A 24,854-nucleotide genomic window follows, 5' to 3' on the forward strand; every position below is an offset into this window, starting at 1 on the left:
TATTAGAGAGAAAAACAGTTTAAGTGTAAATGAAGCGCAGGAGGAGAGGATGAAAACCAGCCACACGCATCAGGATCAATAAACACATGAAAGATTTCTGCTTCCTTTTCTTTTGGGTTAAAACGAGCTGCTGGCTCTGCTCTGGTTCACTAGAACGTTTACAAAACCCAAACTCGGTTTTACTTTTTATTCAGCGTTTTGACTGGCATGAACCTAGGACTGGTTCGTTTTAAATGAACTTTAACCGTAACCTTTTAATCTCCACACAAAGACAGGAGCAGAACTTCAAATCATAATATAATCACAGTCAAGGACGTAATTTTCACTTTAGAAGTGGGGGGGGACACGGGGGGGGGGTATCGTTACAGTATGCTCTAATGGGAAACAGGCTTCAACACAAATGGTTGTTTTCCGCTTGGTCCTAGAGCTCAACCAGTGTCAATTTAATGTAAAGTATTATTGTTTTTGGATGGTAAAAAGTGCAGGGGTCAAAACTTGACTTTGGAAAAAGTGGGGGGGACATGTCCCCCCTGCCCCCCCCCAAATTACGTCCATGATCACAGTGAGTTAGGACCATTTGAGGTCAAATGTAGACTTTTTAGGTTGTTTTAATATATTTTTTCCAGTTTAGATTTTGACTTCCATCCATACAGTCCATGTTCGACCAAGCAGCAGCTTAAAGTGGATTTTTAGTCTTTAAAAGGTTCAACAAGCGTTTTGACTTTGATTAGTTATTTGAAAAATAATAAAAGTACAATCAACTGACCTTGCGGTCATTATAACTGAGCTGACTTTCTGTCAAATGGGCGCTTCTGGGCTGGTGCACCATCAGGAAACCGTCCACAAGGGTATAAGGTTCAAAATAGACGATCCATAGAGATTATTTATACAACGGTTTCTGTCATCTGAGTAAATAATTGCAGAAAACATCAAAAATGGCTTTTAAGAGAAACAGAAGCTCTTTTGAGCATTGAAAATAACAAAATGTTGACAAAAACAGCTGACATGGCTTCTGCTGCACCACAGGCACAGATACGTGAGCAGACAGCCGTCAACATTAATGCATGACTAAACGGCGTGCTGGCGTCCATGACTGAGAGGCAAACTGGTCATGAAGCTGTGATGAATGCCCTCATTGTCTCCGTCACCATCATCCCCATCTTCATCATCACCATGACACTCTGAGGTTCAGCTTCCTGCTGCACCTGATTCTTGAAAACCACTCTTCTCCCCGTCTCTGACGTCGTCCCAGGCTGGAGCTTTGGGTCGGTCACATGGAAACGGGTTCTTCTTCAGGGTTTTCCTGCCTTTCTCCCTGAAACTGCAGCAAAGAGACGCGGACACAGCAGGCCAGCGAACAAAAGACCATTCATGATGCCCCGCAATGCAATGATGATCCTGCTCTGCCCTCCACCTCCCCACCCTGCACCAGCCTCCACAGCTGCACAGGAATGTGGTCCAACAAGTTACCATCCTCCCCCTCCTCCCTGCCGCTGCCACCACCATCGCTACCATGGCCACCGCCTCACCAGTGCTGCAGCCATTGCAGCCGAAGCTCCTCTTTTTTTTCCCAAACAGAGGAGATGAAACTATAGCGGGGGGGAGGGGGGGGGGGGGGGGCAACCGTGCAGATGGAGCACAAAGACCGGATTCATGCTTGGTCACATACACGCTCAGAGGAAAAAAAGAAAAAGAGGGGCATTCATTTAAAGTGTGGTGCAGCTGCACTAATTCACTGGGTGAAAATGGGTAAAAAGGGAGAGGCAGAGGTCAGAAAGCAGAATCTTGTCCTCTTTTTATGCATCCCTTCATCACAGCTTTAAAAAGCCTCCATGCTGCATCACAAACCAGGAGATGCTCCTGCAGGTAGGATTCAGACAGGACGTTCTCCTTCCAACAGGACACACGTGATGTTCTCAGCTTCTGTAGGATCAGAGCATCCAGAAACCACCGCACGGGTCCCACGGACCAGCAGGGGGGGTCACATGAGACGCATCCTCACCGACTGCTACTGGAATTCCCCCAGAGCTCTTTCTGCAGACAGACCCTGAGAGGAAATGACATTTGTGAATTAAAGTGTTTACCACCAGCTGAGCAGGAGAAATCCTGCTGCGTTTACAGAAAAACTCACTGAAAGACGCCGCCGCCTCCCTGGCACCCGGATCCAAACCCTTCTCTTTTGAACAGGATCTTTTTTATTAATTATTTCACAATATTTTGAAACAGAACAAACAACACAGAACCCCCCCCCCCCCCCCCCCCCCCCCCCCCAACACACACATACACACATACACCACCACAGCCCACCCCACTACACCGGATCAAACTCAAAAAGGGAAAACCAAAACGTTACAGGTTTCAATGAAATACCAAACCGAGACACAAACACGACCTCACAAAAGAAAGAAAAACAAAAAGAATCAAAAAGCGTTCACAGACATAAACAACAAGCACGCGGGACTACTGCTTTCAAGCGGGCCCCTCACACTCCTGATTGGTGAAAATGGAGCATCATCACCCAGTGGCACGTTTGAGATTATCTCTTGCTTATGGATATGTGTGAGTGTGTGTGTGTGTGTGTGTGTGTGGGTATGTATATATGTATATATGTGTGTGTGTAAATGAACATGTGTTCTTATGTGTTTTTAGGTATTTTTATTCTCATTTATTGTGGTTGTTTTATGTTTTAGAGAGCGAACATCTACCGAAGACAAATTCCTTGTAAATGTACTTTTACTTGGCCAATAAATCTAAAATCTGAATCTGAAATCTGAAATCTAATGATCTCGTTTGAGTTTAGCCAATAAACGATTTTAATTAGTCCCAAAACGGTCTTCGAATTTACGCGTAATCCAAATACCTACATATCTATTATTTGAAATGGAATGGGGCCGGTGAAAGGAGTCACAGGCATCAATCTTGGCCTTATAGCCTGAGATCTGGCCGAACGAACCAAGAAGAGTCAGCGGTTTTGGAATGACAGGAAGAGGATCTGACATACATAAAAGTGTATCGTCGACATAAAGAAAGACCCTATGAGTAGATCCCAGATGCAAGATGCCACTGATATCCGGGTTCTGCCTTAGGATCCGAATCCTTCTGCGCAGCTCATCATCATTTGGAACAATAGACGCTATTGACCTGAAGCCAAATGTGCCCATTGACACCAGAACGAATACTTTCCAGTGATTATGCATCTGTTTTATGCAGAATGTGACCCAGCATGTGAGTGTTTGACCACTGTGCATGCTTCCCCTTATCTGCATCTCTCCTCCTCTCACACTGGTAGCATCTCTCTGTTTTACCCTCTTTCTTCCTTCACTCATTTTTCTATCCATCATCAGATTTCAGGAATTTCCCCTCAGGCGAGCTGTGCAAGCAGGCCGACATTAATGTGACTACCTGATCATTAAAAACAAAACCTCTGAATCAAACTCCACCTGAGAGAGTGCACCTGATGCTGACCCCGTGACCTCCCCCCTCCTCCTCTCTGACCTCCCTGATCATGAGACCTCGTCCTCCCATCGAAGGAGCCACAGGAAGCGAGCTCTTGTGACACGGCTGTCTGTGGAGCCATGGCGAGGCCCATTACTGCAGTCACATGGCAGGTTAGCAGTTACTGATGCAACCATGTGAGCTCTATTTTCTAACCAGTTCCAGCTGCCCTCGGGCCGCCGGGAGTTTCACACAGGAGTCAGAAAACGTCCCAAAAGGAGGAAAAACGCAGCAGAAGGTTTCAGTCGCAGGTGTAAGAGCTGAGCTCCAATCTGACCTTCAGATTACAGATTATCCGTCTGGGACCTTGTCTTCAGACGTCATTTGTGACAAAATCAAATTAATAAAGTTTATCTGAATTTATCTGATTCCTGAATCTCAAGCTCTTAAACTTCAGCCAACACTTTAAAGCCTGAATATTTACAGAGTAAAATAAATTCAGCTCCTGTTTTGCTTCATGGTTCATTTTTGTTTTATTTATTAATACAAATGCATCTTGTGACATTTTTACTAATAAATAAAGTCAAATCTGATTTCTACATTCTGCAGACCTGACTGGAAACCACTAGCCTGGCAAGCCGGACTATAGATTCACATATCAATCAATTTCCCTCTGGGATTAATAAAGTATTTTTGAATTGAATTGAATATATAAACTTTGCAGAGCAAGAATTTGGTCTAGTTCAGGAAACCACAGCTTTAACAGCTGGTTTAGAGCAGGTTTCTGATTAAAAACGTCCCAACCGCAAACAAAAAACTGCAAAACAAAAGAAATGGCATGATGTTTGAATAAAAGTTCATCGTTTGACATTATTGTTGTTGCCTTCCGTTATCCTGACTGTCCCAAATGAACAAAAAGACAATTAAGAAGTTTATTTTACTTTTTTCTCTCTTTTTTTCAATTTTACTTGTGGAAGTTAACCCTCTCAGGCTCAAAATAAGTTTTGGTAAAAGGATGAACAACTAAGTCCTTCAGGGGAACTTCTGAGTTAAAAAATGCTCCTGAAACACGTGTGTGGAGTAACCAGGTAGGTTTTAACGATGCAAATCTGCAACGCCTGCCTCCAGAGGGTTAAAGGGTTGCAGGAGAAACGCTAAAGCAAATAACGAAAGAAAAACTAATCTTACTTGATTTATTAAACAGTGTTTTTTCCCATCCTGGACATTCTGATGAACAACAACATTTAGAATCAGAAAATGTTTTGTCATAATTAAATGTTTTCTTTAATTAAAAGTCACTGACTTCAGTTGACTTTTGTAACGTAAAAACTAAATAAATGTGAGCAACTAAATTCTATATTATATATAATAAATATTTATTTTCAGAGCATCAAAAAGTCAGTGACAGAAATAAATCAATAAATCATTTATAAATAAATGGAGCTTATTTCCATCTGAAAAACATCTGAAAGCAAGTTTTAAAAATGAAAATATAATTAATAAGCCCCAGTGCAGTAATAATAATAATAATAATAATAATAATAATAATAATAATAATAATAATAATAATAATAATAATAATAATAATTTTAACTATTAACTGAACAAATAAAGTCTGAATTTCCTGAGTCTGATTAAAAACAATAAGCTCATAAATAAAAGGAAAAGTAAGCTTTTATTTAATACTGAGTCCAGATGTTTTGTTGACTAAAATCTACAATTTTAAAAGCATTTTTATATATTTAATAATTACTTGCAACGAACACAGAATTGAGTTTGTTTCAGTTTGATGCGTCTTTAGATTATTTCTATATTTATTAATTTATTAGAACTATTTGGTTAAACGTGAATAATTATTTATTACATCAAACATCAATAATATTAAACATTGTGATTATTTACGCTTTTGTTTGTCTAATTCGTTTGTTTTTATTATAACAACAAGGAAAAAACATTATGCTACGTTGTTTTGGGCTTTACATAAAAACGTGCTTTTTCTCTTCTTTTTGTTACTTTTGTTGATTTAATTTAAATAAAACTGAAGCTTTATATTTTTTACGAAACGAAATCAGTTCAACTTGAACCGAAAACGTTTCCGAAACATCAGAAATAAAGTCCGCGCACGCGTCAATCCACCGAGAGCTGTCGTTTAATTAATCAGCTCAATAACAATATTAATACCTGCAAAAATAGAAATTACAGCCCATGTTCTAAAAATAAAAGAGCGTTTTCAGATTTTAAACCTAATTAATTCATCAGCTCCTCGGCTGCATCAAACAACAAAACAAACAAACAACAAAACAAACAGAAAACAAAAACAACATTCCACGTGATTCAGAAAACCCGCACAGTTCTGTCCGACTGCAGCAAACCCGCAAACAACAAAACAGAAACTCACTGCAGGCCTCACCCAGAGCCCCATGGGCGGCAGGTTGGGCCGGCGGGGCGCAGCAGGTGAGGCGCCCCCTCCCCACACTGCCGCACCTCCCCTCCAAACTCTGCGCCACCACCAGCTCCTCCGAGGCCCGGATCCGGAGGAGAGAGTTTATAGGAAGCCGGAAAAGTTTGTCCGCGTTTGTACCGGAGCGATCCGTGCGTCCCCGTCCGCCGCAGAGGATTTTCTCTGTCTGCGCCACTTGTGTCTCGGACATAAGGGGGAGAAAGACGCACACATGCTCTCTGTTATCATTTTTTTTCCATGTTTGCAGCACAAAACTGCTTTTTGTTCCCCATTTTTTTCATTTACGAGGGTTAATGGATAGAGGCTTGGGCGTTTGATCACATGGCTACAATTCACCTGAGATGGAGACAAAGAGAGCAAAGAGAGGATCGGGGGGAGGTGGCGGGGGAGTCGGCCTCAACATGAGAGGCAGCGGACGCACACAGGGGTCATTGTTGCTGTGTTTAATGTGTGTGAGATGAGTGTGTGTCTGCGCGCATCCGACGCGTTTTATCACGGCCTGCGCGCGCAGTGAGAAAAGAAACAAACATTTTAACTCCTAAAACAAGCCGGGAGCGTATTTCTGATGATGATGATGATGATGATGAGATCCGCGCCTGTCTTCTGCCCCATGGGGCTCCGAAAGCCGTTCAGGAGATGCTGTAGGTTCAAAGATCTACCCCATAAATCTAATAAAATAAAAGAAAAACTCCTGATGACACAACGGGGTTTATTTTTGTTTTGTTTTAACAGTTTATAATCAAAAATCTTAAATTGTGACAATCAGAACAAATGTGTGTCTATTTAGATGAAAATTACGTTTTCATCTTAAATATTTTGGACAAATCTGGGATAAAAATTCACATTTATGAGCAGAATCTACCGCATCCATCAGGATTTGACCAAATTAGAGTATTTTTCTGATTGTCTGCAGGATTTTACCCGCACAGGTAATAACTCTGCTCCCGGCTGTTTATTTGTTTGACACATGTTAACACGTCCAACAGAGCCGTCCTTCTCCTGCTCTAAATAGATGCTCTGTGGAATCATTAAGAGGTAAAAAATCTCACCTTCTCTCTGGCTGGAATTGTGCGCTGCGCTCTCGGACCAATCAGAGCGCAGGAGGGTAATTGGAGAGCCAACCAGGGCGCTGAACTGCGCCACAGGGGCGGGGTTTTGGCTGTGTACTGGAATGTTGTCTCTTTGGGAATGTTTTCGACTTTCAATCACTTTTTTTCCTGCCAGTCCTTCTCACAAGGCGCTCTTTAAGCCCCGCAGTCGCCACACAGAGCAGCCATTCATCGGCGTCGCAGGCAGCCACACACACTCCCATGCGCAACCGCTGGACAGCTAAATTGGTAGGTTATGTAATTTTATAATACAACTTTTTTTTACATAAATGATATCGATATTTACGGGTCATATTTATTATTTTTAAAACACAAAAATGTCCGAATTTGACTTTTTAATTCAGAAAATGACACATTCGAGTTTTTGCTGGATGCTGCGTCCGCGCGGGTTTTGGCTGCGTTTGAGACGATTCTAGCTCACTACATCCCACCTCTGCATAGAGCTGACCACTTTTTATTTCTAATAATAGTTTTTACCTTATCGTGGTGCTGAGCTGCCCTGTTTTTGTCTCCTTTTAGCTGCTTTTAAAACGATTTGGACACTTTGGCGCATCATGAATATTCCCGAGAAGAGCCAGCAATAATCCCTGGAGACAACAACAGTTTATTAAAAACAATTACGCGGGTACATTTGAGAAACTTTATTTCCGGTTCCAGTGTCAAATCATGTCTGGTGAGGAGCACAGCCTGTCCGAGTCGGAGCTGAGTCCCGTGGGGTCAGACGACGGTCGCTCTCTATCACCGACTCACCCCGGAGCGCCGCCCGGACCGGACTCACCTCTGAGCGGGCCGCCGCAGCAGCTCACCGCGCTCTGCGTGGCGGACTCTGGCAGCGACGACGGCGGCAGAGCCAGGGCCAAGTCGGAGGAGGAGGACGACCGTTTCCCGATCGGCATCAGGGAGGCGGTCAGTCAAGTGCTGGACGGGTACGACTGGACTCTCGTGCCCATGCCGGTGCGCGTGAACAACGGAAACAAGGCTAAACCGCACGTGAAGAGGCCCATGAACGCCTTCATGGTGTGGGCGCAGGCCGCCAGGAGGAAACTGGCCGACCAGTACCCCCACCTGCACAACGCCGAGCTCAGCAAGACCCTGGGGAAGCTCTGGAGGTTCGTAGTTCAAGTCCGGATCTTCTCATTCTAAACTGCTTTGGGATTAAAGGAACACTACAAACCTGTTGTTTTCATAAATCACGTTTGTTGAGTTGGTGATATTATTTGTCAGATTCTGACTAGTGGTCTCATATTTACTCTGGAAGCTCAAATCCGCCCCTGTTTTCCTCCCTCAGGCTGCTGAACGAGAACGACAAGAGGCCATTCATCGAGGAGGCAGAGAGGCTGAGGAAACAGCACAAGAAGGACTACCCGGACTACAAGTACCAGCCCCGGAGACGCAAAAACGGCAAGCTGACCCCTGCCAGTGAGTCTGACAGCCAGGGAGAAGGGGAGTCCAGCCACTCCCAATCCCATTATAAGACCCTACACCTGGATCACAATGGAGGAGCTGGGTCACCTCTGGGAGACCTGCACCACCACCACCACCACCACCATCCTGCAGGTAGGGGCTGGACTGGGTTTGATGGCTTAAGAAACGTTGTAAGACTGTAAAAGGTCACCAGACTATGCTTCTCTCTCTTCCAGGTCAGGGTCACAGTCCGCCCACGCCCCCCACCACCCCAAAGACAGAACTCCAGTCTGGGAAGATGTCAGATGCCAAAAGAGAGGGGGGGTCAGGAGTGGCTGGAGGATCAGGGGGCTCCAGGGGCCCCCTGGGAGTTGGAGCTGAAGGGACGTCTGGCGGCCCGTCTTCCTCGGGCACTAAATCCCACATCGACTTCGGCACCATGGACATCGGCGAGATCAGCCACGAGGTGATGTCCAACATCGAGCCGTTTGACGTCAACGAGTTTGACCAGTACCTCCCACCAAACGGCCACCCCCAGAGTGGAGCCGGGGTCCCCTCGGCCGGCTCCTCTGCCTCCTCTTATGCCTACGCCCTGGCAGCCGCCAGCGGCCACTCGGCCTGGCTCTCCAAGCAGCAGCAGCAGCCTCAGGCCTCCCCGTCTTCCTCCGACCCCTCCAAGGCTGCCATCAAAAGCGAGTCTGCGTCTGGGAGCCACTATGCCGAGGCCTCGTCCTCTCCTTCCTCAGGCACCCACGTCACCTACACCCCCCTCAGCCTCCCCCACTACGGCTCTGCCTTCCCCTCGCTGGCCTCCAGGGCTCAGTTTGAGTACGGCGATCACCAGGCTCCCGGGGCGTACTACACTCACTCCAGCCAAACCCCAGGGCTGTACTCGGCATTCTCCTACATGGGCCCCACACAGAGGCCTCTGTACACAACCATCGGAGACCCCTCCAGCGTGGCCCCCTCCCACAGCCCCACACACTGGGAGCAGCCTGTTTACACCACCCTCACGAGACCTTGAGGCAGAGCAGCTGAGCTGAGGGAAACATGGGAAGTGTGTGCGTGCGCGTGAGCGTGCATGTGTGTGTGTGCATGTGTGTGTGTGTGTGTGTGTGTGTGTGTGCCATATTAGAGGTTTTTACTTTTGATAGCCTGTAATGCAAGAAGCATCCATAAGACCTAACACAGTTATGACTCAGCCAACTCACGGCCAACGTCAGCGTTATACACCCCCCGACACGCGTGTGCCATGTATGAGCCGGGAGCAGCGCTGACGTGACGCATCACACCCAGAGGGGACGGGTTCAGACTGACATAACCTGATTTATTAACCAAACTAAAGGATTATTTGTTGTTTTTTGTGTGTTTTTAGTAGGAATTGTATTGTTTTAACCGTTAGCCTACATCTGCACCACTGCTTTTCGGGGATAAAAGAGCTTGTTTTGTGTCGCTTCCCCGTCAGAGGGTTTGTAATTCAAGGCCAGAAAAGGACAGCCGAATTGTTGTTTGTTTGTTTGTTTTTTCTGTAAATATCACAGCTGGTTTCTTTGCTCTTCTTTAAATCAACTTCTCTAAGCAGAACAACACATGCAAGGGGAATAAGGTGATAGGAAAATGACAGGGAAAGAGAGCTCCTGACTGGGATTTGGAGAATTACCTCAGTTTTATGCGTTCCCCTGAAGATTTCAGCTCAGTTCAGATTTATTTTACTAGTTTTCTTTCTTTCTAAAGACAAAAACAGATTATTTACCTTTGATTAATAAACTATCTGAGTGAAACTGAGAGTATGAAGTTTCAGCCAAATCTTCTGAGGTAACGGTCCAGACCTGGCTCCTAATAGGGATTAGAATCACATGTGGGCCAAAACCATAAAACCGTGCCTCCACCTTGACTGCTCGACTCAGATGTTATTTTTTACTGACCCTTTAGGTGTGTAGTTGTTTTTACGTCACATCTTGGCTTCTTCCATTTTGTATAATTCTGGATAGTTTTGTAAAATATTTGGTACACATCCACTTGAGTATTTTGCTTCCTTACAAGAAAAAGTGATGTTGAAATATTATTGTCATCTATTAAATCAATTTATTTATAAAAAATGTGACTTCCTGTGTGAGATTTATTCAGAGCTGCAGAAAAGGGAGGCTGGAAAAAGCCGCCGCGGTGCTGACGTGTTAACTGTAATAACAACACAATCAGAGCCCCGCCAGCCTAAGCTGTTTACTGTGTTTGTGTGTGTGGTGCAGGCTAAAATTGACTACTAATTCCCCACATTTAATCGGCTGGGGACTGCGTGTTACTGAGGGACAAAGACGGCCTTTCACTGCAGGAGAAGGACGCAGAGAGACGTGAGGGGAGGGTGGAAGGAGCCAGAGGCACACTTGGACTTTTGTACATGGCTTCCCTCTCCTCTCCACCTGAGCACCCCCCCACCCCCCACCCCTCCCTCCCCCTTCAGCTGCAGTTTAGGCTCATTAGGATGAGGTCCAACATGCAAATGTCAAATTCAGCACCAGGGCTGGCGTCTTTTTCTAAAGTCTTGGAGTGAGATTTCCTTTTTTGTTTTAACTGTGTGTGTGTGTGTGTGTGTGTGTGTGTGTGTGTGTGTGTGTGTGTGTGTGTGTGTGTGTGTGTGTGTGTGTGTGTGTGTTAAATCAGAACTTACTCGTTTAACAGTAGCCTCTTTACCTGATTGTTTTTTATGTTTATGTTTATGTTTATGCCAGGGGTGTCCAATCCTGGTCCTGGAGGGCCGGTATCCTGCATGTTTTAGTTTGAACTCTGCTTCAACACAACCTGATTTCAATCAGCAGCTAATTAACAGGCTTCTGCAGAGCCTGATGAGCTGCTGCACAGGTGTTTCAACCACTGAATCAAGCCTGTTGGACACTGGCCCTCCAGGACCAGGATTGGACACCCCTGGTTTGTGCCATCCATCCATTTTCATCCGCTTAATCGGGGTCGGGTTGCAGAGGCAGTAGCCTAAGCTGACAGACCCAGACTTCCCTATCCCCAGCCACATGAGCCACCTCTGGAGGAGGAATCTCAGGGCGTTCCCTGGCCAGCCGAGAGACATAGTCCCTCCAGCGTGTCCTGGGTCTACCTTCAGGTCTCCTCCCAGTTGGACGTACCAGGAAAACCTCACCAGGGAGGCGTCCAGGAGGCATCCTAATAAGATGCCCGAGTCACCTTAACTGGCTCCTCTCGATTTGGGGGAGCAGCGGGTCTACTCCTAGCCCCTCCCGGATGGCCGAGCTTCTCACCCTATCTCTAAGGGAGAGCCCAGCCACTCTTCAGAGAAAACTCATTTTGTCCGCTTGTTTCCGCGATCTCGTTCTTTCGGCCGCTACCCAAAGCTCGTGACATTAGGTGAGGGTAGTTTGACCAGTAAATCGAGAGTATCGCCTTCAGGCTCAGCTCTCTCTTCACCCCAACAGACCGGAACAACGCCCGCATCGCTGCAGATGCAGCACCAATCCGCCTATCGATCTCGCGCTACACCTTTCTCTCACTCGCAACTCCTCCACTGGCAGGACCTCATCCCTGACCTGGAGACGGCCTTCTACTCTACTCAAAAAGTTAGTATTTGGTTTATATTTAATTAATTTGAGTAGTTAAGTAACTGTTTTAACACAAAACACAAAACTTTTTTTTTATCAATGCCTACGTGTTTGTTAGATGTAGTTGAGCATTTATTTGTCTTTCAACTAAGAACTAATAGTTTTATTTCTGACATGTTTGATTAGAAACTATAAACTTACGCTGGTGAAACTTTGTAACTAAATATCTTATATTACCTGTTAAAAACTTCATTACCATCCCGTGTTTATTTATAGAGCACATTTAAAAACAGCATAACAGCCGACTAAAGTGCTGCACAGGACCGGGGCAGTGGGAAGATAAAAACGCGTTGCAAAAATACAAACAGAGCAATAAGCATCCATAAAATGCCTTCTCCGGGTCAGGGATGAGGTCCTGCCCCAAGTGGAGGAGTTCAAGTATCTCGGGGTGTTATTCACGAGTGAGGGAAAACTGGAGCGTGAGATCGATAGGTGGATTGGTGCTGCATCTGCAGCGATGCGGGCGTTGTACCGGTCTGTCGTGGTGAAGAGAGAGCTGAGTCAGAAGGCGAAGCTCTCGATTTACCGGTCAATCTACGTTCCTACCCTCACCTATGGTCATGAGCTTTGGGTAGTGACCAAAAGAACGAGATCGCAGATACAAGCGGCCGAAATGAGTTTTCTCCGAAGAGCGCCTGGGCTCTCCCTTAGAGATAGGGTGAGAAGCTCGGTCATCCGGGAGGGGCTCAGAGTAGACCCGCTGCTCCTCCACATCGAGCGAAGCCAGTTGAGGTGGCTCAGGCATCTGGTCAGGATGCCTCCTGGACGTCTCCCTGGTGAGGTTTTCCAGGCACGTCAACCGGGAGGAGGCCTAAAGGTAGACCCAGGACACGGTGGAGGGACTATGTCTCTCACCTGGCCAGGGAACGCCTTGGCTGTGCCTACAAATCATGTCCATTAAAGTTATAAACAGAATTGGTGACAAAGGGCAGCCTTGGCGAAGTCCAGACTCTCACCACGAACAAGCCAAACTTACTGCCGATAATGCAGACCAAGCTCTGGCACCAGTCGTAAGGACACCTGACAGCTCATATCAAAAGACTGGGCACCACATACTCCTGAAGTACCCCCCACAGGTTCCCCAGAGAGAGACAGTCGAATACCTTCTCCAAATCCAAAAATCACACGTAGACTGGTTGTACAAACTTCCACGCACCCGGCAGGATGGAGTTGGTCCAGTGTTCCACGGCCAGAATGAAAACTACATTGCTCTTCCTGAAACTGAGGTGCAACTATCCAGCAGAGCTTCCATTCCGGAGCCCCTGAATAGGCTTTACCATGGAGGCTCAGGAGTGTGTTTCCCCTCTAGTGGGAACACACCCAGCAATCCCCCTTTTCTAGTAGAAGTACCACCATCCTGGTCCGCCAGTCAAGCGGAACTCTCCCAGATGTTCAGGAGAGATTGCAGAGTTGCATAAATCAACATCCCCACAACATCCAGAACCTTAGGAACTCAGAAAAACTGCCTTCCATCCCTGGAGCCCTGCCACCTTAGTGACCTCTGCACCAGAGATCGGAGAGCCCAACCCAAAGTCCCCAGAAGGTGGAATTGAGGAGGCCTTCAAAGTACTCTACCCACAAATCCACTATGTCTTGAGTCGAGGTCAGCAACACACCGCCTGCACTCTAAACAGCGTTGGGAGTGCATCCCTTTTCTGACTGGACCCTTTCTTCAGCTTGACAGCATCCTTAACCGCTGGTGTCCACTAATGGGTTTGAGGGTTGTTGCAATGACAGGCACAGAGTAAGTGGCTCTGGCCGGCCACCTCGACAATAGAGGAAGGGAACATGGCCCACTCTGACTCAGGGTCCCCTGCTCTCCTGGGATGATGTTGAAAGTTCTGTCGGAGGTGGGACAGGAGACTCCAGCAGATGTTCCCAGCAGACCCTCACAGAGCTGCAGCTTCCATGAGCTCAAACTTCTTGTTGTGCAAATCAACATTTGGCACTGGAGGAAGCCAAATCGGGTGTAAACGTGCACTACCCCCGCATGCGTATCAACTCAGAAGTAGTTTTTGATGTCAAAGATATATGCTGATTTAGCTTGTTTCTTTTTTAATTGAAAAACAAGACACTGAAATATTACAAACAGTAAACAAAACATATAGGCTACAAGACAAAGCTGAAGTTGGTTCTCTTTTTTAGTTTCTGAGTCGGGATGGGCCGTTCCAACAATTGGGTTTTTTCGGCTCTCTGAGCGTATTTATTCTGCTTCAATTATAAAACCACTAAACCAAGACTCTTCAAACCTGGACTATTACTCTACCTTAACAGCAGCCTCTATGATAAACTGACTTGTGAAGCCTTTTTATGATTAGTGAAAGTCCAAAGAAGGATACTTTTTTATTGTGAGTTTGGATTATCACATGCCAACATATTGTTCCATTTTATAACAAGAGCGCATTAAAGCTACTCAGGGAGTGGAAACAGTAGCAGGAAATGTCCTTTCTGATTCTGTATCTTAAAAAGGGAACCAACTTCAGTTTTATACAAAACAGGCAATAAAAACAGGGGCGTGCCCAGGGAGTGGCCTGGGGTAGCACATGCCACCCTTAGAATCTGATTGGCCACCCCAGGTGCCACCCCACTAAGTTCCAATGTATTGACTTTACATCGTCGACAAAAGGCTTGGGTTGTAAACTCCAAAATAGTGTGTGGGTGCATGCACCTTTCACCTTGTTTTCTAGCCCAGGCGTGTAGTATTAATAATATTTAATATTTTTTCATACTCACATACATAGTATTTAGAGTCCCACTCAACTCCAGTTGGTGGTAGTAATGCAACAAGAAGTGACTTGCTAACCACCACAAAAGTAGAAGATGAAGAGGGGAAAAAATGGTGATTGTGCAACGTGAAACTCAAAAATTCACTAGAAAGTAAATAAACAAATAAACAATTTGTGTAAATAAATAAATAAGCATATCCATTGGTGCCACCCATGAATAAACAAGTGCCCCACATGGGCCACCCCATTTTAAAAGTCCTGGACACGGCTCTGAATAAAAATAAACAAAAGATTTAGCCTAAATTATTGCATTCCCAATAGCTTCGATGTAGTAATATGTACACAGAGACTACAGATCTATTATTTCATTGTATTTACACAAATAATTTTTAGGGGGCCTTATGGGACCGGCTGTCTTCTACAATACACCTCCAGGGCACATTCACCCTGGACAACCTATAATATTTGGGATCAGCCTGAAGGACTACCAAACAGACTACGCTATAAACAACTTATTACTCTCATAAAATTTCATTCATTGCTCAAAATAGTAGAGGAAAGCCTACTTTTAATGTATTCGAAACGCATTGTTATAGAAACTTATCTTATTGCCTAAAAATGTATGAGATGTAAGCAGCGTTGAACTTGAATGCATTTGATGAATTGGACAACGGTCTAATGATATGTACACAAATGTGTAAATGTGAGAGTGGGCGTGGTTTTATCTTAACTTGTTATCCTATTCAACATGTTTCTGTTTGCCTAAATGGAAAAACTTGGAAAACAAAATTCACTCTAACTTTTCCAAAAGTCTGAAGCCTATTTGGTCAGTTACCTCCTTAGTGTCCAGTTTTTACCAAAATAGTGCAACAAAAGTAATTTTATACATTTATCTACAAGAATGACGGATACATTTTGATTCATTTGTGTTTCACATTGTGAAAATCCTTATTTAGGCGTTTACAAACACAGCGATGTTATTGCTGTGAGTCTCCAGGCCAGATGAGGGCGCTACTGAGCATCACAAATAGAATAGGAAGAAGTCCGTGATGACGTCACTCCCAGGCGCCAAAATCGGTGTCGCTCAAAAGCACAAAAAGGCAGAAGAGGAACACATTTACCGCTGGTAAGGGTACCGTTTTCCTTTTTAGATGAATTGTTGGGATGAATATGTGTTTAATGTTCTCTCGTGACCCATTAAACACAACCTATTATAGTATTAACGATTTCTGCCGGTACAACGATGCTACCAGAAAAATCTAACAAGAATCCGTTCTTTATTAACGTTTGAAGCTTAATAAGGTGTTTTTTGTTACTCGGTAAACGGGATAGTATCCCATTAAGCACTTTAACGCCGAGTTTCCTTCCAGACAGCAGTAATGGACCTGAGCCCGTTTGAAGCTGATAACTCTGTCAGCTGCCGGCTAGCCTCTCAGATCCCGGACGTGTGCAGGACGGAGGACTGCTGTCTGGGTGTGGATGAGGCGGGCAGAGGGCCTGTGCTAGGTGTGTTAAAATAAAACAAACCCCAGTAAACCTGCTCTCCTCCATGCATACTGACAGGGTTTTGTTCCAGGGCCTATGGTGTATGGGATATGTTTCTGTCCAGTATCTCAAAAAGAGGAGCTGAAGGCCTTGAAAGTGGCAGGTAATAATTATTTTTATTTGTTTATATTCCAGGCTCATGCTGACCTTCATCTTTATTTTCGTAAACTTGTGCAAATTTGAAGTCTATTAATCTTCATATTCTGTATTGGAAAGCAAAGCTGTAAACAAAACGAACTACAATAATATTAAACAAAATATTGTCACACACACTGGTGGTATATATATATATATATATATATATATATATATATATAGTAATATATATATATATATATATATATATATATATATATATATATATATATATATATATATATATATATAGTAATAAGGCGTCTATGTGAATCGTATCGATCAGAAGAGTTTTTGTTTGGGGGTTCCAGTCTGTCTTTATGTGAATCAGTTGGAAAAATTAGGAGATTCATCTTGTTCACAAACTACCGTGTCAGTCACACGTTGAATTGAATCAAAACTGACTTGAAATTGAAGTTATAAAGCATTCAAAAAACAATAACAATAAAGTTTTAAGTATCAGGCATTAAAGCAGAAGCTTTGATGCTCCACCTGAAAGTAAATCTGTAAGGCTTGTCACCAGCAGTCAGACATCAATTCTGTTTGCTTCACAGCCAGACAGGACACGGGGAAAAAAATAAAAATAAAAAAATAAATAAAAAGAAACTGAGTTGAAGTAGTTCCCGAGTGCAGCCGCAGCTCACCGCTCCCTACGAGGATGGGTCAAAGGTGGAGATCAATTTCTCCAATGTGTGATGACTAATGGGACTTTAAATTTAACTTTAATAATTTACTGATCATTTTTGTCGGGCTTTTGGAGCAGAGGGACAGTCTGAACCTGATGGTAGAAATTTTTTTGCATTTTGCAAGAAAATCACATTGATGGTTTGTTTGAATTTTTCCTACAGATTATTAAAAAGTCTGTAAACGCCAGAGTAGGTCACTGCAAAACCCTTCCGTGTGTGTGTGTGTGTGTGTGTGTGTGTGTGTGTGTGTGTGTGTGAACGTGATAAACAATTTGTCATCCTCTTTTTCTTAATCAGATTCAAAGACTCTAACAGAGGCAGAGAGAGAAAATCTCTTCCAAAAACTGGAAGAAGCCAAAAGCTACGTTGGCTGGGCCCTGCAGATTCTTTCACCCAACGTTATCTCCACCAGTATGTTACAAAGGTTAGTCACACTGAGCTCACACGAGTGATGGATATGGAAACACACACACACACACAATCATATTCTCTTGATTTGTTTCAAGGACAAAATACAACCTCAACGCCCTCTCGCATGATACCGCCATCGGCCTGGTGCAGTTTGCCTTGGACAGCGGAGTTCAAGTTAAAGAGGTGTGTGAACTATGAATATGAACATGCTGCATGCATGTTGTGTTTGACCTCTTTATTAGGCACGTCTCTTCATCTGTTGTTGGCTTGCAAGACAAGCAGGTCCATCTGATCACCGGGACCTGCTGAGGTTCAAAATGAGCATCAGGATGGAAAAGAAACAACATTTATGAGTCGTGGTTGTTGGTACCAGACAGACGAGTATTTCAGAGCCCACTGATCTTCTGGGATTTGAACCCACAACCATTTATAGAGTTCATAGAGAGTGGTTAAACTGGTTCTAGATGATAGGAGGATCAGATCAGCACTGGTTCCTCCTACCATGGTCTGCAGGGGAGCACCAGCTGCTCCAGACAAACTCCAGCAGCAGAAGACCACACCAGGTGTCTCGCCTGTCAGCTCAGAACAGGAGACTGAGGCAACAACTCGCACCGGATCAACAGAACTGGACCAGAAGAGACTGGAAAACCTTTCCTGGGCTGATGAGTCTGGATTTCAGCTGCAACATTCAGATGGTCGGCTCAGAATTTAGTGTCACCAACATGAAAGCATGGATCCACCCTGCCTTGATCAGTGCTTCAGGCTGCTGCTGCTGGAGATGTTCTTGCCCTACTCTGGACCCTTCAGTCCCATCTGAGCCTGGTGGAACCACCACAGCCTACCTGCATATTGTTGCTGACCATGTCCATCCCTTCAGGACCACACGGACCCATCTTCTGATGGCTTCCTCCAGCAGGATCATGCACCGTGTCACAAAGCTCAGATCATCTCTAACTGGCCATGAGTTCACTGGACTCCAATGACCTCCACAGTCACCAGATCTCCTCTTTTGGATGAGGTGGAACAGGAGGTTCTCATGGATGGAGCTGACATCAGGATGGACCAGAACCTCTGGGGAATGTTTCCAACAGCTAGATGGATCTGTGACCTGAAGGATTACAGATGGGGATGTTCTGATCGTGTTTATTTTAGTTGATTCAGGGTAATTTGATTTGAAGAACCTGGCGACGCCGAGTCCTGATCCAATACTTTAGAAATGCATTAATAAAAAAGGAAAACACTCGAGAGTTTTTAATCATTAATGAGTTTCTTTCTTTCTGTATTTATGTCATTTCTTTAGTTTTATCTGCCATAAAACATCACTTGTTTTATTACTCGTCACTCAGGAAGTACATCAGTAAGAAATGAGGTAATATTAGGAATATATTTGAAAGTAGTCTTGTCACCCATATTGCAGATAGTGTGCGACAGGGATGGCACGACACATGGCGGTCAGCAACAGGGTTACTTCTTTCTACAAGGCACCTGAAGAGCTGCTGCGTCTCTAGAGTTGGGAAGAGAAAGCAGATCATGACTCAAGGAGACCGCAGAACCGGACATTTGCAACCTCAATGATCCAGTGTGATCTGAGCGTTTTTGCTATCCATAGACAATTTCTTAACGCATCTTTTGTTTGTTTGGGCTGGCTTATCTGAATTATAGCAGCGAACTGAGCAGGGTTAGTTTTTTAAGGTGGCACACGTAGTGTTGAACGCAGCACGGCCTTTTCCAGCATGTTAAATGCCCAGTTTGCACACATTACACGTGTTTATTACACCCCCTTTGCTGTTGGTTTTAATTACATCCACGTTAGACATTTTCTCTCTCTTGAGGTGACGACTGTGTTCTGCATTAGCCTGTTCGCTAACAGGTACATGTTGTGGCGTGTGATTTCCCGGGCTACCTTAAATTGTGGGGCTCTACAGCGTTGTTGAAAATCTCTTTCTCAGCATGAATTAAAAAAGTAACGTTTGTTGTTTGAAACGATTAAATCAGGTATTTTTTTCACCTGATTCTGATTTCCTGAAAGTCACGTGATCGGACCCGATTTCTGATCACGTGATCGGATCGGAGCATCTCTAATTATAGAGGTTCTGAAGGAAGAGGTGGATCCAGCTTGAAACGTGTACCTATGAAGTGACCAAAACAAACTAACAGACAGAAGCTTTTTAAATCCTCATTCAGAGATGAATGTTTGTAAGATTTCATATGAAGACTTTCTAATGTTTTTGCAGGGTATCCGCGGGTCCTTTAAGTCTTAAATTTGCTTTTTCAAATTTAAGGCCTTAAAAATCCATAACAATTACAAATAATCCTTAAATACAGTTTCCAAAGGTCTTAAATTACCAACGACCCAATAAACAAGATTCTTTCATTTCTATAAAATTTTCGTGAATTTCTAGTGTTCAGCATTTGTTGTGTACGATGTTGGCGTAAGCGGAACCGTACACATTCAGTTGGTTGTGAAAGGGGGCTATTTTTAGATGAGCACATTAGCTGGTTAAGCTAGTGGGAGCTTGCGCCATGGGGAAGTGCAAGTTTAATGGTAACTGGATGGCTAATCCCACGTTCGTGACGTGGTTAGCACCGGTTTCAGGCAATAGCCGGAAATTATAGCTTATTTAATTTAAAAAAAGTAGCTTAAATTTGGTCAAAGTGGCCTTAAAAAGCTCTTAAAAAGTCTTAAATTTGGCTCCCTTAAACCTGCAGATACCCTGTTTAGGTAAAAAGTAAACTAAGTGATGCAACTAAACCCAGAGACGTGCGATGCTTAACCTCTAAACCGTGCTTGTGCGTTCCTGGTACTCGTAAAAATCACATTCAGGTCGGTGCTGTAGGAAGGAAACTAGCTCATTTAGTCTTTTTCTCTGAACTTGTTGCCCCAAGTCCTCGTGTTCACCTCACCTCATGTCTTCATACGGGGCACGGGCCTTTTTACATCTGAGGAGACAAAACTTTCAGTCATTTTATTATGATTTAGTTTTGCTGCATCCTGTTTTTCTCCATCAGTCGGGTTTATCTGGTCTTCCTCAGGTTTATGTGGACACAGTCGGCCCAGCAGAGAAGTATGAGGAGAAGCTCTCCCAGCACTTCCCTGGCGTCCAGGTGACGGTGAGGCCAAAAGCCGACTCCCTCTTTCCCATCGTCAGTGCTGCCAGCATCTGTGCAAAGGTGGGTCGTCCTGCACCTTTTCTTCATGACATCACTCGTGTTCTTAACATGTTTGACATGAGAGCAGCAATGCTGAAGCATCAGGCCTACGTCACAGAGAGGAGGAGCTCTCAGTGTAGCGGTGGGTGTTTAGGTCCAGTCTTCACCCTACACGGGTCACCAAGGTCACGAATACAAACAGGACAGCATGATTTCCCTGTGTTGGGTAGCTATCAGCCTTAGACTCAGAGTGGAGCTGCTGCTGCTCCTCCAGGAGGTTCAGACATCTGGTCTGGTCCCACGGGTGGAGCTGAGGGGAGGACCGAGGACTCTGCTGGGGTTGCTCCGCCCACAACCCAGATAAGTGCAGAAAAAAGGTCAAAATGTTTACAAACATAGGTTTGGGTCCTGTGTGGTGTGTGATGTAATCATGACATCATGCTATGGCGGGGATTAAAGCTCTCCGTCATGGCGACGGAAATCGCTGAGCAACATGGATGCATCAGCGGATTTCACTCTAGTCTGTGTTCATAATGGATTAAGAAAGGACAGGAAAACATTGTTAACTCAAACATATCATTATAATGAACATGTATAGATACTTTATCATACATAACTACCAGCCTGTAGCTCTACTTTCCCCCAAAATGCACCAGACTGATGCGTTTAAATATAAAATGTCCAATAATTTTTTTCCAGGGGGGCCATGCCCCCGACCCCCCTAGAGTACTTTAATACTCATCATCTTTTTTACCTCAGAGAAATCTCAACATCCACACTTATAAACACTGTGTGTGTGTGTGTGTGTGTGTGTGTGTGTGTGTGTGTGTGTGTGTGTGTGTGTGTGAACGGGTTGTTCCTAATTTTTCAGAAACAAGAATACTGACCTTAAAACCAATCCAAACCCGAATAGTGGCTGCGTGTAAACAATGTGAGCCCCCCCCCCCCCCCCATATTATTTTCAGTCAGATGAGAATTTTTTGCTTCAGTCCCTGTGCTGCGGCTCTTGTTACAGTTTTTCCATAAAATATCCTGATTTTGTGCTAATTTGTCCACAATTGACCCTGATTTTTCAAACTCCTCCCAAAGCTGTCTCACATCAAGCATGTGGAGTCAGAGAGACGGGTTCTAGATGTGATTTAGACGTCTGCTGCCACTTTGACTGCTGGGAAAGAACATTAGTGATGCCATCAGTGTGACTCGGTTGTTCGTAAGCGTCACCAGCAGTCGGCGCCCTTTGTCCGTGTTTAGTTAAAGATGGGGCTGCGTTGTTCATCTGGTTACATTTCTAATGGTGTTGATTATTCAGACCACTGCTTCCTCTCACAGAAACACGTAAACCCACTTGTCTTCCATTTTTAGTTTCCCTCCAAAGCTCCGTCCATAAACCTTTATATTTGTAGAAGCGTCCTCTCGGTTATCAGGTCTGATGCTGATGTTTAAACTAAAGCGTCTTCTGCAGGTCGCCAGAGATCACGCCGTCGAAGGCTGGAAGTTTCCAGAAGACCTGGGAGAGATGGATGGGGCCTACGGCTCCGGATACCCTAATGGTAGTGATGACGATGCGTGTGTTCCAGTTTTATTCATTTAAATGCAGATTTTATTTTCTAATCGCTTGTTTTGGAGACAGGATGTGTGCCGAGTCCTGCCGAGTATTGTGATTAAGGATGATATCAGGTCCAACAGTTTTTTATAGTTGACTTTGGTAAATGTGTGAGTAAACTAGGGCTGCAACAACGAATCGATAAATTCGATGAAAATCGATTACTAAAAGGGTTGGCAACGAATTGCGTCATTGATTCGTTGTGACGCACAACTCTTCCAAAAGCCCGCCCCCCCCTTCCCGCCCGCCGTTGCGCGCAGACCGGAGCAAGTCAGATCAGCTTGAGGGAGAGCCGGTGTTTGGAAGAGGAACATGGCAGAAGCAGCGAGACCCAAAAAAGTAAAAACTTCTTAAGTTTGGGAGCATTTTCAGGTAAATCAGGCGAAGACATTCGTTACCTGCAACGTTTGTAGGTCAGACTTAGCATGGCACGGGAGTACTGCAGTGATGATGCAGCATCTGAAATGCAAGCATGTCGGAATCATCAGCGAGGAAGGAGAGAGCTCGGTGTCCGGGTTAGTTAAAAACTTTTCAAAAGTGATTCACCCAAGCCCCGGATTATTGCACAGGCTAGACATGCCCTAAGCTCGTAAAAAAAAAGTATAAAGTCGTGAGCGCGACGCTTATTAGATGAAGGGATGGGGGGGTGCTCGCGCTGCTGCGAACCGGTTCCGCCGTCACATTCCCGCAGAAACTGGTTGATCACACCGGGGCCAGACTACTAGCATGTGGTTTTACAACCACAATGTCCTCAGAAGCAAAAACGCTTTTAAAAGGGAGGGAGGAGTCCTAACTGTTGCTGCAGGCGTGTTGTGTGGGAGTGCAGTTATATACTGGTTAATGTATTTTTGGGTTCAGTTGCTTTCATGTGGCCTAATGTGAGTCTATTTGGGATCATTGGAATGATCAGCAGCATTTCTTGATGTGACTTTACGGCAGTTGCCCAGGGCATCATCGCAAGGAGGATGGCATTCATTTACTTTTGTTTTATTTGGTATTTTTTCAGTCATTTTTGGAAATAGTGATTAATTTTGATTAATTCACAGCCAATGTTTAATTACATTTAAAAATGAGTTGTTTGACAATATAGTTATAATAATTGTCTACAGATGAGATCAAACAAAACGGATGAGAATTGCCCTTAAGCTGTTTAACTTGGACCAAGCATTTTAGGTCACAGATAGGTGTAGCTTAGGGTCTCTGTCTATACACCTTATAAGACAATTTAGGTGATGACATGTTGTTTTTCTGCTATTGAACTGTTTTCTAATAATGTTGTGTTTAATAAAGTGAAGGAAGGAGAGAAATAACGTTTCCCTAGCAGTTTTTAAAAATTTCCCCATGTAATCCGATTAATCGATTAATCGTGTCGAGACCCCATCCGATTCATCGATTATTCAAATAATCGTTTGTTGCAGCCCTAGAGTAAACTTTATCTTTCGATCAAAGCTTTAACAGCAAGGTGTTTTTTTCTACTGTGATGAAGTCTTGGATAGGTGCACGAAGGTTTTCTCTGTCTCTGATGTTCGCCGACACCGAGCTGCAATCCTTTCTGTGTCCAGACCCGAAAACTAAAGCGTGGCTCCTGAAATACCTGGACCCGGTGTTTGGCTTCCCTCAGTTTGTGCGCTTCAGCTGGAGCACGGCTCAGACTCAGCTGGACAGCAAGGCGGCGCCCGTTCACTGGTAAGCAGCCTTCAGATCTCAGTCTCAGAGGGTTTCAGCACATTTTAACATCCAGCAATAAAGGCTGCTCTGAGGTGTGTGTCAGCGAGTTAAAGCCCCAAACCCCGAGTTAGTTCACCTCAGAGCGACGGCGTTAACCGCAGCAGACGATAAACTCTGAATCCTGTCTGCAGGGACGATGATGAAGAGGATGGAGAGAGGGCGGCGCAGCGGCACAAGAACAGGTCCATGCTGTCCTACTTCAGTTCTTCAGCTGAAGGTGGAAAGTCCCGCCAGGATCATCGGTTCTTCTCTGACCGGAGGCTGAGGAGTTTGAGCTCGCTCTGACGAGGTTCCCGTTCCGGCTGCTCAGACTGAAACTGCTGTTTTTGTTCTCGTTGCTTTTATACGTGTCGTTTTTTAAATAAAGTCTTTCTCTATTGGCAATGGTCGAGAAACAGTTTCCAATAGGGATGTAAGAAAATATCGATATGGCAATATATCGTGATATTGCTTCCTGCAATATTATATCGATATTCAAAAGCTGTGTATCGAATTTTGGGAAGAATTCACATGCAAACATTTGTGTGTTTTCATTTCCTTTGGTGCAATTCAAACACCAACTTCTAGTTGGCAGCAGTGTGCAGTGGGTTTTGTTTCCACCATTGAAATGTAAATCTCTTTATTATGGTTCAAATACATCACGATAAACATGTTAAGTATCAGTTTGGGCAGTTTATTGAAATTTCCTACAATAGATTCAGTCTAAAGAAATCGCTACTATTGTCTGGCTGAATGTATCGCAATATATCGTGGTACAGTAATCCCTCGCTACTTCGCGGTTCGTTCATCGCGGATTCGCTGCTTCACGGATTTTTTCTTTGGAGCATTTTTCAGGGGGAAT

The 24,854-nt window shown here is 44.4% G+C and overlaps 2 protein-coding genes across 2 annotated transcripts; both read left to right on the forward strand.

Moving 5' to 3' along the window:
* The first annotated feature begins 7,110 nt into the window (after positions 1 to 7,110).
* On the forward strand, positions 7,111 to 9,605 carry LOC107382307 (SRY-box transcription factor 10). The gene is made up of 4 exons (XM_015954414.3): positions 7,111 to 7,233; positions 7,663 to 8,114; positions 8,294 to 8,562; positions 8,646 to 9,605. The coding sequence occupies exons 1-4, from the start codon at positions 7,207 to 7,209 to the stop codon at positions 9,431 to 9,433; spliced, it is 1,536 nt and encodes a 511-aa protein (XP_015809900.3). The 5' UTR covers positions 7,111 to 7,206; the 3' UTR covers positions 9,434 to 9,605.
* Positions 9,606 to 15,775: 6,170 nt separating this feature from the next.
* Positions 15,776 to 24,397, forward strand: rnaseh2a (ribonuclease H2, subunit A). Its single transcript, XM_015954413.3, has 9 exons — positions 15,776 to 15,881; positions 16,126 to 16,261; positions 16,332 to 16,403; positions 17,419 to 17,545; positions 17,628 to 17,715; positions 20,566 to 20,703; positions 22,145 to 22,232; positions 23,848 to 23,971; positions 24,145 to 24,397. The coding sequence occupies exons 2-9, from the start codon at positions 16,135 to 16,137 to the stop codon at positions 24,296 to 24,298; spliced, it is 918 nt and encodes a 305-aa protein (XP_015809899.1). The 5' UTR covers positions 15,776 to 15,881; positions 16,126 to 16,134; the 3' UTR covers positions 24,299 to 24,397.
* The last annotated feature ends 457 nt before the right edge of the window (positions 24,398 to 24,854 follow it).

Source organism: Nothobranchius furzeri, chromosome 7 (assembly GCF_043380555.1).
Source record: "Nothobranchius furzeri strain GRZ-AD chromosome 7, NfurGRZ-RIMD1, whole genome shotgun sequence".
In the NCBI taxonomy this organism is placed as follows: domain Eukaryota; kingdom Metazoa; phylum Chordata; class Actinopteri; order Cyprinodontiformes; family Nothobranchiidae; genus Nothobranchius; species Nothobranchius furzeri.